Source organism: Acanthopagrus latus, chromosome 7 (assembly GCF_904848185.1).
Source record: "Acanthopagrus latus isolate v.2019 chromosome 7, fAcaLat1.1, whole genome shotgun sequence".
NCBI classification, from domain to species: Eukaryota; Metazoa; Chordata; class Actinopteri; order Spariformes; family Sparidae; genus Acanthopagrus; species Acanthopagrus latus.
In genome coordinates this window covers 19691682-19703651 of record NC_051045.1, presented here as the reverse complement: position 1 = coordinate 19703651, position 11970 = coordinate 19691682, and the positions used below count along the sequence as shown (strand labels likewise).

General features: G+C 39.5%; 2 protein-coding genes across 7 annotated transcripts; one reads left to right on the top strand and one right to left on the bottom strand.

Moving 5' to 3' along the window:
- The first annotated feature begins 446 nt into the window (after positions 1-446).
- LOC119022778 (coiled-coil domain-containing protein 114-like) lies at positions 447-6361 on the top strand. Of its 6 annotated transcripts, none has more exons than XM_037104063.1 (14): positions 447-709; positions 1026-1098; positions 1457-1556; positions 1819-2008; positions 2115-2225; positions 2305-2418; positions 2647-2714; positions 2917-3086; positions 3861-3986; positions 4071-4153; positions 4260-4428; positions 5049-5218; positions 5572-5668; positions 6061-6361. In XM_037104063.1, the coding sequence occupies exons 2-14, from the start codon at positions 1050-1052 to the stop codon at positions 6069-6071; spliced, it is 1458 nt and encodes a 485-aa protein (XP_036959958.1). In that variant the 5' UTR covers positions 447-709; positions 1026-1049; the 3' UTR covers positions 6072-6361. The 6 variants fall into 6 exon arrangements, with proteins under 6 accessions (XP_036959958.1, XP_036959962.1, XP_036959957.1 ...); XM_037104062.1 differs by having other exon boundaries at positions 448-634; XM_037104065.1 differs by lacking the exon at positions 447-709 and adding an exon at positions 727-800.
- A 185-nt stretch (positions 6362-6546) lies between these two features.
- On the bottom strand, positions 6547-11743 carry zgc:154075 (uncharacterized protein LOC556929 homolog). The gene is made up of 14 exons (XM_037104069.1): positions 11463-11743; positions 11021-11129; positions 10605-10689; positions 10465-10538; positions 10273-10332; positions 9869-9976; positions 9691-9747; positions 9393-9523; positions 9051-9105; positions 8692-8784; positions 8434-8568; positions 8002-8103; positions 7232-7393; positions 6547-6955 (listed from the first exon to the last, which is right to left on the bottom strand). Exons 1-14 carry the CDS (start codon positions 11474-11476, stop codon positions 6827-6829), a joined length of 1314 nt encoding a protein of 437 aa, XP_036959964.1. The 5' UTR covers positions 11477-11743; the 3' UTR covers positions 6547-6826.
- Between the last annotated feature and the right edge of the window lie 227 nt (positions 11744-11970).

Here is an 11970-nt window from a genome sequence, read left to right as displayed (position 1 = left end):
TTTCATCTGCTGGCCTGTGCTAATTTTTATGTGTGTAACATTTTAGCACCATTAACAGTCTACACAGGGGTCAAAGTAGTAACTGTGGACTGTATGTACAGGGTTGGTGCCTAGTTTAGAAACACACTATGGAAGTACAAGAACTTAATATTTAATGGAAGTTTACTGAAAGATGAACCGGTTCCCTGTTTGGTTTTAATTCAGGTTGCCCAGGTTTAGCTCCCAGAATGGGATAAAATGAATTTATATACATATCAAGCCTCCTTTACAAACAGCATACAGTATTCATTTGACATTGTATTGTAATTACTGCTAAAATGTTACATATAGCACATTTAAGCACATACCACTTAACCTTGTCTTTATCACAGCCATACAGTAATGTTTAATTGAATTGACTTTTAATTGTTTTGTATTTGTTTTATACCTCTACAACCTGCTAACGTCTCAGCACACTGCACAAAATAGTGCCAGCCGGCTAGCTTGGAATCAAATAACAGCTAACTGAAAGCTGTGTTTTAATCCTAGTTGGTTAGCTACATTAGCCTTGATTTAGTTTGACTTGCTAGTGTACTGACTAAACATAGACGGTAAACAAGCACGTTTTGACACATATTCGTCTCCATCTGTAACGGTATGACTTGTTATTTAACACAAGTTATTTACTTCGAGAACCGAGGCCAGCTAAGAATTAACACACCGAAACCAAGTAACGTTTTTGCTAGCTACAGTTAGCTAACGATATTTCAGTTAGTGAACTAGCTAGCGGAGTTGGTATTGTTAACAACTTAAACACTAAGTTAAGTACTTAACCTATTTATAAGAGCTAGCTAATATACTAAAGCTAGTAATTCTATATTATTGTAACTAATGCAGCATTATTTATTAACTTCAGTGGCCTACAATATGTCACATAATGTCAGTTGAAATTAAACCCTAAGTTACTGAGCTCGCTTCGTTGCAAGTTTCACTTTGTACCTTAAGCTGGTACTGTACTATCTTTCACATTATTTTTTGTTCTTCAGACTCAGAGCGGAACATAACTCAGCATGAGGCCATCATTTCCTGCCAGAAGACAATTGCTTTTGGATCCTTGCAGTAAGTCATGCCGCTTGCTTTCCACAACACACTGTAGTTGCTCGAAGTGCTTCCACATCAGATCAACACGACTAACCTTAGAGTTAAATTCCCGGTATCAGCCAGTGACACGGGTAAGATGCATGTGTGTGTCATTGACGTGACTAGAGGATTATGTTCGACATAATAAATAAAGTTAATAAACTCATCGGAGTCACAATGCCCGAACTGGCTCAGTATTGAGTATGTCTCACACAGTGCCAATGCTAGAAACATGCTTTCTCTCTCTGTCATAAGCCAAATGTATAATTAATTAAACACGAGTGTTGAAAGGGGACATAGCTTCAGTCTATCAGTATACAGTATTTCTTTCCTGCAGCTGAGACATACCTGACCGAGCTGCAGCAGCAGTACCGCAGAGCAGAGAGGGCCAAGCGGGAGCATACCAACAAAACTCGAGGCCTGATCCAAAGATCCAAGTAAGTGCTGTCCCTATTGTTATACCGATTCTTGGCAGCACCAGACATTTTACAGAGATTAATTATGTGATTATAGAAACCATATGACATTAAAATGCAGAAATTCATCTTAAAGTTAAGGGCATTTCTGGTCATCGAATAAGCACTGTCAGAATTACAGCCATTTGTGTGTGATGGTAGTTTTTGAGGTGTAACTCCTTATGTCCTTTGCGAATGTTTGTTCGAACTTTGTGTTTGATTTCTGCGTCCCTGTGTTGATCAGACAAGATGTCCAGAGGCTCCAGGATGAACGTGAAGGGTTTTTACGCAACCTCAGGGTCTTTCACAGTTGTTTTAGCTTTGGCGCCGATGGTAGTGATGTTCAAGATCCCGCTGCCATGTTGGCCTGTGAGGGCAGAGTGGTTGAGGAGCTGGAAGCGGAAAAAGACAAAGTGGCGTCTCTGAATGATCAGGTGAAGCACTTTTCCCAAGGACCTTACACAGAACGCAGCCCAGTGAATTCCCTCCCAATTTGATCCTGCTGAAGTTGGCCCCACTTGTTTTTTACTTTGTTTTTAGATTTCGGAATGGGAGAGGAAGCTGGTTGGACAGAGGACTGGTGGGGGAACTGCACACTGCAGTATGAAATCTGAAAACAACATACAAAAGATAAAAAACAAACTGCACAGGGTTAGTCTTAAACTGTTAATCCACTTTATCATAAGTTCAAAAGAGATTTTCCAACTTCAGTGGTTTATTTCTATTCAAGAGTATCGAATGCTTCAATACGCTGATGTCCAGAAATGGAGAGTTGAGGGAGGAACTGAAGACACTGCAGCTGGAGAAGAAACAGTTCCTACATGTTCAGTCCCTGCTGGAAAAGGCAGGTTGACTTGGCATCCGTCAGACCTTAGATTTGAATTTTGCTGATGATACATGCTACAAATATTTAGCAACTGGGGGAACACAAAGGAAGAGGTACCAGAATGATGGTTCCATTCCTCTTACTTATTTAGTTACATTAGATAATTAGAGGTTTGGGAACAGGGTTAGGCTAATAAAGGAATCATTTTGAGACTGTGGACAGTTTACTCTGTGTTGTCTCATTCAGGAACTCCATGCAGTTTGCAAGGATACTGGTAACCTGATCACTAAATGTACTGAAGCCTTTGCTGCCAGGTAAACCATTCCGTTAGGTTAGAGCGCATGTTCATATTTGTTTCCCATCAGGTACTTGAAAGAAGTTGGATATATTTGAGTAACAACAGTGCTTATAACGAAGCAGTTTCTCATTTATTTGAGTATTAGATAATGAAGATGAAGTACATCCACTCTGAATAACTGTCTATCTAATTTATTGTCAAACTATGTTTTTATCTAGTGCGGAGATGAAAGAAACACAGAGGACGCTGAGGGACCAGAATGCAAAAGATGCTCAGTATCTTGAACAAAGAAGAAACCTGCAACCAGAGTTGTCCTCTAACGGCTACTTAAAGGCTTTCTTACACACAAAGGCCAATGCATGCAGCCGTGATGCCGACCACAGAAGAGGTGACTGTAAATGTCGAGCTTTTGACACAAAATTAGTTTTTTCCATTACAATTCTGTGGCCAAAAACCATAACGTGCATTTGTAGGAATCAAAATGTTATTGCATAAATTTATGTATCAGCAACCTGAGCATACAAAGTTCTATGATCCCTCTGTTCAGTTAAATTGTGGTGCTACAAGCTGCAGGTTCTCGCTTTCTCCAGTTTGTTGCACCTTTTCCTCAAGCTCATTAAATCCGTCACTGTTAAGCACAGCAGACTAGAGTCAGTCCAGGCCGGTGGAGTGTCGACTCATAATCTAATCAACTACTGACATCTTGTGTTCAGGAGACATAACTACTTGACTGAATGTCTAGTAAAGAGCTTTAAACAACATTTTTTTCTTTTGCTGCTTATCTTTTATTCTGGGTTAAAACTTATTTGAATCCTGATTCGAGGCTGAATATTAATATTATAGATATTATTGATTGTATAATTTATATGAAATTGTATTTTCTATTACAATATTACTGCAGTATACCCCAACCGTGCGCCTGTGCTTTCAGTCCTGATGACATTTTTTGGGCCCATTTCATGAATTTTCTTTATTCTTATGATTAGCCAATTAATGTTTTGTAACCCAAGACTAATTAAAAAAAACAAAACAAACAAAAAAACAATACTTCATATCATTCTTTATATACAACAAATGTGAGGCAAGCTTCATTAACTTGGTACGATAGGTAAAGTGTGGATCTTGTCATGTATTCACTTCAGTTTCACTGTTTTCTCCGTAGTGGAGAAGTGTAAGCAGTCAGGGTCAAAGGAACTGGATGTGAAAGACTTTGAGAATCTTATGACACACATCCTCAATGAGATGGGGGAAATCACCCTGGACAAACTGATCAGCAACTTCATACAAAGTAGGTCCTCTGTAAACATTATTAGTTAATGGCATTTCTGCATTTTATCAGCAATGACATTATGTTGTCGTTTGTTCCCATCAGTGGAGGAGCAGAGCTACACTTTACTGAATTTTGTCAACTACCAGCGCAATGAACTAGAGGCCGTGCGAAGGCAGAACGCTCAGGTTAGTGTTATCTGTGTATGTTTGTGTTGGAGGTGAAGAGAGAGACGAATAGGAATAAATATCACTGCAGTTACACGCCGTCTTTCACTATGTCTTGGACTAAAAGCTTTGCAGTGAGAGAGAGACCCGTGTGGCTGAAGAGCAGAAGCAGCAGGAGCAGGATCGAGCTCTTCAGCTGACACTTGCTGTCAAACGAGAGGCTACCAAGCAACAGCTGGCAGTGTATCAGCAACGTCTTCAGCTCAAGGAAAAGCTCCTAGATCAGCTCAAAGAAGGTACAGCATCGAGCGCTGCTGCATAACACTATTTAATGTCTTCACGTAGTTTTTCTTTTTTCTCACTAGAAAAAATATAAATGTATATTAACATTGCTGGAGTAACATTTGCTCTGTGATTTGAATGCAAGTCGTAATTAAGTTAGACACACTGTGTTCTGGCAGCTTAAATGCAGCAGAGGTTTTCTGCCCACCTCACCAGAAGTGTTGTATGTGGTGATCACCACTGAATTGTCATTGGTCAGAACATTGACGTGTTGGTAGTGTTGCTTGTGTGATCTCATTGCAAGATCGTCTCTAGTTGAAGATAAAATTAATAAAAAAGTACATTCACAGAGGAAAAAGCCAGCTGTGTTTATTCAGTTCAGTTCATATAAATCTGTTCTATATAAGATAGCAACGGCAGCGGGGTTTTGATCGGAATCTGTTAAAGTAGAGAACCTGCCAATTTGGTCATCCGCTTAAGTGTGCTAATATAAGTTTAAAGTATTACAAAATAGTTTGCTACATTATAGACAATGAATGTTCATCTAACAGTGGGGAATACAATAAAAGGTACAATGTCAGCCTTGTAGAAATGTTGCAAGTTCTTTTAAACATGTCACAACTACTTTCCCAAGGTGTTAAGTCATTGCTTCAGGTCAGCTACGACAGCTGTGACCAGTCGGGCTCATCTGATAGAATCCAGGACGAAAACATCAAAGAGTCACTGACAATGGTGGAGGACAGAGTTAATGAGCTTCTCACACTGCTGTCCTACGTTCACTTCCAGGAAAAGCTCAGCAAGTGGGTATGTGGACAAAAAATGCCATCTCAGTGAAGATGAAAACCTACTACTGATACTGTCCACAGCATTAAAAACAAACCAGTACACAAACACAGGGGGTATTAATGGCATTAATAAAGGCTCTGTTCGATTCAGGTAAGGAGCCTTAATGAGATCTGAAGCAGTGTTCACTTACTGTCTTTCATGTCAAAATTTTACTGAAAGTGTCTGTAGATTTTAGTTTCAGGCTTCTGCATATTGAGCACCTTCAGCACCTTCTCACATCTGATAAAAGAAATTATCAATGGAATGTGTCTGGCAACACACTGATGAAAATACCTGTTGCTGTCACATATTAATGGCTTTCTCACCTCCAGGACAGTCTCACTACCATTGCACAGCAGCTCCTGGGAAGGACTGCCCCAGCTGTCAGACTGAACACTGCTGCTGCGACCCCTTCACCAAAGTGTACAGGTATCAGATATGATGATCACAGTTAACTAATACAGCACAATTGAATGTTATTTGGCGCATGCTTGAAATAGCTGCACGTATGAATTAATGATATCTGTCATACTTCATTGATGACCTAGACTGAGTGGCTGAGACTGCAGGAGGCAAATGAGCCAAAGAGTAAAGAAAAGTATATTCCAAATCAAAAAAAAATTGAGAACACATAAGTTACGATTCTGTGGTAGTCCACATATAGATTTCTGTCATGAAATGTAACACCTGTCTGTATATAAGTATATAGCTGTGTTTTTGTTGATATTCCCATGTTATCATCCAATAGGTCTTTTCCAAATGTTGATTATATATCCCTGCAGACATGAGAACAAGGTTTTCTTTATGTATTTATTCCTCAGATTTAAAGTAAAAAGACGGACCTGATGTTCAATCGATGCTGCTCTTCGGACTGCCACTAGATACGGCACAATGACTCACTGAAACTAAGTCTGTGCTGAACTTTTAATTTCTACAAGCTATACTATGTAGTATGCTCTTTTAGTGAATGTTCACATAGAAGTATGGTTTCTAAATATGGTTACAACATGCTCATGGTGTCTTGGATGTAAAAGAAATTTGAAAATGTATGTGTATTTCTTGACAGTGATACTTAAGAATTCAATAAATCTATTTCAGTAGGTTAAGTTGCATAGCTCAGTAGACTGTTTTTCGGTTGTTGTTTTCTTTTTGTGTTTTTCACATTTAAGCACTAAGCTTTTCAAGAATCAGTTCTTGCTTCAAACCGGTCGGTATTCATTAATATCATGAGGTGTACTGTGCACGCCGAAACAGTTGGGGAAAATCATCTGGTGTGTGGGATCAGTAAGATCAAACTGAGACTGAAACGGACTCCAACTTTTTAATAGCGAATCAGATTATCAAATTAACAAATTCTTACATCATTTAAAAGACTAACTTGTTCACCCTCTCACTCACTCAAACACACACCTACACACAAGTAGTATTAAAATCCCTGAGCAATATTAACTAAAAAAGCAGCATGATTACTCTACAATATTTGGCCCCCTGTTCAACAGTGCAGTTGTGTCTATAATAATCCAGGTATGATTACAAGTTTTGATTTTTGAGGAGAGATCATTTTGTGTTGAATAGTTTGTCAGTCATCTAGCTGTGGCTAGTGTCACCAGGGTACACCACCCTGCCCTCCAGTCGCGAACGCTCTGCTTCAAACACCAACAAATGACTCTGCAGCGTCTCCTCAGGTCCTGAGCGGATCAGGGATGGGTCATTGTTCTGCGCTCACAAAAACACAGGAACACACACACAGTCAACCATCACAGTCTGTGCTTCTAAGCTGTATACATGAACGTAGAGTCGCTGCCTCCCCTACAGATACAAACGTGTAATTACAGGAAATATTCTTCATCTCTACTGATGGACTGTCAGTATAAAGGTAATTGGTCATATCGGTGCTATTACTTCTGGAGTGGGCAATTTAGAAAAATAAAAGCTCTCCAGGTCAACTAAAATTTGACAAAAAAAAAATTGCTGGTATTTATAAATACTCACGGCCACAGCAGAAACAAAGGCATTCATAAGGTGGTAGTCTGCTCCACCATGTCCACTCATGCCAAAGCGCTTGGGAGTATTTTTGTGTGCCACGTGCTTCGTGGCTGTCTCCGTCAGAAAATCAAACACGCGTATCTCATGGCCATTGTAGGAAAGCTCCCCCTGTGAAGATACAGTTCAGTATTAAAATACCGCTCAGTTGATGCATCAACTCAGAAGCAACTTCAATATCATTATTACTTTTGTTTGATGACATCATGAGTGTGTTTTGTTATTCTGACCTTAAAGGCAATATAACAGTTGAGTTAAGCTTAACTGAATTATACATTTTTCTTGACTGTGATTACATCAATATAGCAATGATTTTCTTTCTCAAAACTCAAAAGTTTTGTAATTATGTTACAAAACTGTTATTTCAGAAATCGTGCTACACTGGATTAATACATATCAATATCAAGGTACACAACATGGCCGAAAGTACTCTGTCACACTTACTCTGGGCTGTGTTTAATGGTGAGCAACAGACCAAGGCTTAGTTAAATGGAAGAGAGCACTTAATGCTGCTGCAGCATATTATTGTCTGTATCACACATGGACATAATGTTTGCTTGTCCACATATTTAACTAACTAACCAACTAACTAACTTAAATTACGTTTTACGTTTCTCTCCCCTATCTATAATGTATAAACAGTTTTGTTAGGTTCTCCCTGCTGGCTCCCTTTTGCCTAAGTAAGTCTTGTTTTGTAATCATTAGCTCTTCTTTCCTACCTTGCTGCCAGAGATGGTTGTTTTTCGCTGGCAGATCTCCTCAGTGAACGCCACCATAGAAAAGGCTGCTGTCACACCTCCTTCAAACTCCATGTTAACAACCTGGGCAAAAAGATGAGAGAGACACATTAAAAGTAAATGTGACATTTTGTATCACGTAAATAATAAATCTTAAGGATTTTTTTTTTTTAATTCAGTTTAAACATCTTAAAACTTAAAACTTAAAACATTCTTTAAAAATTAGAATGACTAAATAACAATACTAATTCAGGAAACAGGAAAGAATGTAAATAACAAAAGAGCCAGTGAGGGCAGGAGTAGTGCTCCTGCAGCAATTTGAGCTTAATTTAAGCAGAAACAAAACTTAATGGAAAACAGAGGTGTCACAGAGAAGCCAGTCATGACTGTGGTATAAAGCCAGTGTGTTCTAACCTGGTTACTGCAGACGTCGTTGTCACACTCGTAGACACAGCGGCCATACGGTCCGTTCCTCAGTGCCTCAGTGACTGACTCGATGTCTGGGAATGAGTTCGGACATATGACTGACACAGGCCAGCCGGTGTGACCCTAGCACACATAAATACACAAAGACAAAGACAGTACATATAAAATGTTGTATGGCAAAAGAAAGTATTATTATTCACACATGGTTAAGAGTAGTAGATCATTTGTGAAAGTCATGTGCTGAACCTGTTTCACTCTATCCACGTAGATTTTGCGCGCCGAGTACGGACAGTCTCTTTCTACTGAACAGTCCAGGCAGCGATCTGCAGCACCTGTTGGCTGGCAGAAAACAGGCGAAGTCACATTTTAGATTCAGGCTAAGTGTAGAGATTTCTGATCTTCACTGTCCTGGATATGATATGTCTTCATGACACAAACGCTTTTATGGGGATTTCAGTGTTTCACATATCATTAATAGAACTACAATACCAAGGATCCATTTGTAAAACTGCAGAAGAAAATGTTCGTGTCTGCAGAAGCTGGTGGGTTTCTTTACGATTATCATGATTTCTTTGTATTGGGAAACCTGTAAACAGACCACACACCTTGTTTGTTTTAGTGAAGTGGCTGAGGGATCCAAACGATGACACTTTGACACACCTGGCCGTACAAACAGTGATGTAAATGATTAATTTCAGGAAAAGTAGAATTAACTCTCAGAAAACAGGCTTGTCCAGCTGAAAACACAGAGAGTGGTCTAACAAAACCACCAGGGTAAGGGGTCTAGTCCCTGCTAGCATTGTTTGGAAAGAGGTATTCAACAAATGTATACACTTAGATACACCCAGCTAACCAACTAACTTATTTATGTTTAATGTTAAATGCATCTAATCTCTGGAGATGAGATAAACTTGAAGTTAATCATTTACTTCTTTGTATTGGTTTACCTGCGCGCTCCGGCCCAGTGATGTATAAGGTCAATGTCATGACATGACTTGGCTAAAAGAGCAAAAGAGCTCTCTGCTTCATTCCTCCAGTTCCCCCGAACAAATGAGTGAGCAAAGTGGTAAAACCCAACCTGGAAGAAAAGACAAAACTAATGTGTTACAGCTAACCTCAATAAAATAAAAAAAATAATAAAAAAACACACACACGCACGCTGCTTAATTAATGAGGTTTAAAGAAGAGTCCTGAATGTAAAGTGTTGTTTTCTCATTTTCTGTTCTACTCTATCTGCATTCTTACCGGCTCAAGGTGCTGAATGTGGATCACGTCACCTATGACTCCAGCATCAATCAGCTCCTAGAAAAACATCTATTCATCAATGACAATTATTGATTGACAAGTAGACATCTTTACACCCAAAACTGTAAAACAATGGTCACTTGTTTCATACAGAGAAGGTGTGGCAGAAAGCGTTCACCTTTATCCTGTGGATGAGAGGATCATAGCGGAGAACGTGACCCACTGATAGCATCACGCCACTCAGAGTACAAGCCTCCACGATCGCTGTGCAGTCTTCTGCAGTTGTCTGAAGTCAAAGAAGGTTAATTGTTGTATAGATATATTTACTGGAAGTGTACAAAGTACAACGGACAAACGCCGGCTCAACAGAGGGCCTTTTGCCTTCTTAGAGGACACCATGGAGAAGAGTGGGCCGAGGGGTGCTCAGTTGGTCACAATCTGCAACCTCACTGTTATATGTCACTAAACCCTACACACTTCACCAGCCAACAAAACAGAATATAAAAACTATTATTACTAAGTGACAGTAAAAATATGGCCGAATGATTATTAACATCCATATTAAGATGTGAGCTCACTCACTGCCATCGGCTTCTCCAGCAGAACATGGTAGCCTTTCTTCGCAAAGGCCATCGCAGGTTCCTGGGGAACACATACAGTACTTATTCAATAGATGAAAAGGCCAGTTCAACAGGTAATGAGGTGTGTTCACAGAAGACTTAAAACTGAGAGAAACACATATATACAGAGCATAAACATGTATTGTATGTTTACCTTATGAAGGCAGTCAGGGGTACAAATCAAGGCTGCATCTGCAAACTTCTCTCTTTCAACCATATTGTGCCAGTCTAGTTTGAAAAAAAAAAGCATCAGGCAGGTAATTATAAAAAAATAAATGTAATTGTTCTGCTCACCTTCAAATATGTTTTCATCTTCAATTTTGTGTTGCTGTTGAAGTTTAGTGCGGGCAAATTTCCTTGGATCAGCTATGCCAACAACCTGAAATGGTTGAAGTTGAGTAAATGTGGTGGAAAGTTATTCAGACCATTCAAGTAAAATAGCAAATAACTTAATACAAGTATTTAAATTGCATCACTTTTTACCTCAGGGCTACAAACAGCATGGACTTGAGGATCTATTTGAACTGTGACATACTTTATTTTTCTTTCATGGGTATCTTGTCCTGATCTTATCTTGGATCATGTGGCCCACAGAGATTTTTTGGTGTCAGTATATATACACGTATCAGTATTATCAATTCAAGAACTCAATCCACAGACATGACTGGCTGACTACAACAGGCTGTAAGTGTGAGGCAACTTCTCCAGACCTTTACTCGCTCAGGGTGGATGGATGCATACTGGGAGTAGATCTCCCCTCGACAGCCAGCTCCCACCACGATGACACGGACAGGGGAAGACATTTTTGAGCCCTGTGAACTTTAACACAAATCAAAGCTTACAGACACATGTCTGAGGTATGAAACAGTCTTCAGTCAGAGGTGATCCCCTCTAAAGTTCCAGTCAGGGAAATCTCACCTCATGTGATCTGGGCTTTTTAAAAAATGTATTAATTCATTTATTTATTTATTTATTTTACTACATTTACACTACTCTAGTCACAGTGAAAACATCATTTAAACACCCCTTTACAAAACCTAATAAAGACCCTAGGCACAATAGGCTGTATGAAGGTTGTTCAATCAAATGTGTGAAAAGTGTTTCCGGTAAACAATATTTGTCAGTTTAGGATGTGACTGTTTGACTAATTACCTGTTTTGCCCCATACAGCAGTCAAAACAATCTGTCCCGCTTCCGCATCAGTCCACTGTGTCCAGACAACACTGCAGCATAGCCAGCCAGTGGACGAATGACTACACCAGCGGGGTTTCTCTTCTTCGACCCAAACAGCTGACTGCGAAGCAGTCTCAGAGTTGTCTAACGCCCCCTACAGTGTGCACAGCCAGAGTGCTGCATTTACAGCTTCTCATAAACTCGTTAATTCCCTGTTTGGAACCGGAAACTTGTGGTTTAAGAGAAATGCAACGTGATATAGTCAACATAAACGCCTGGGATTTATTAGTCATACAGATAATATGATATATAAAAATACCAGCCCACGGAACGTGCTCTTTTAAAGACTACACATTTTTCGTTTAAAACGTTTTATCAATTCTTTATACTGGTGGGAAGTTTCAGGCATTTAGACCTCACTGCGCGGCAGACAGGTCTGTCACAAGAAGGTTGAAGGTCTTATTGAAGTCACTACGGTCCAATCAGT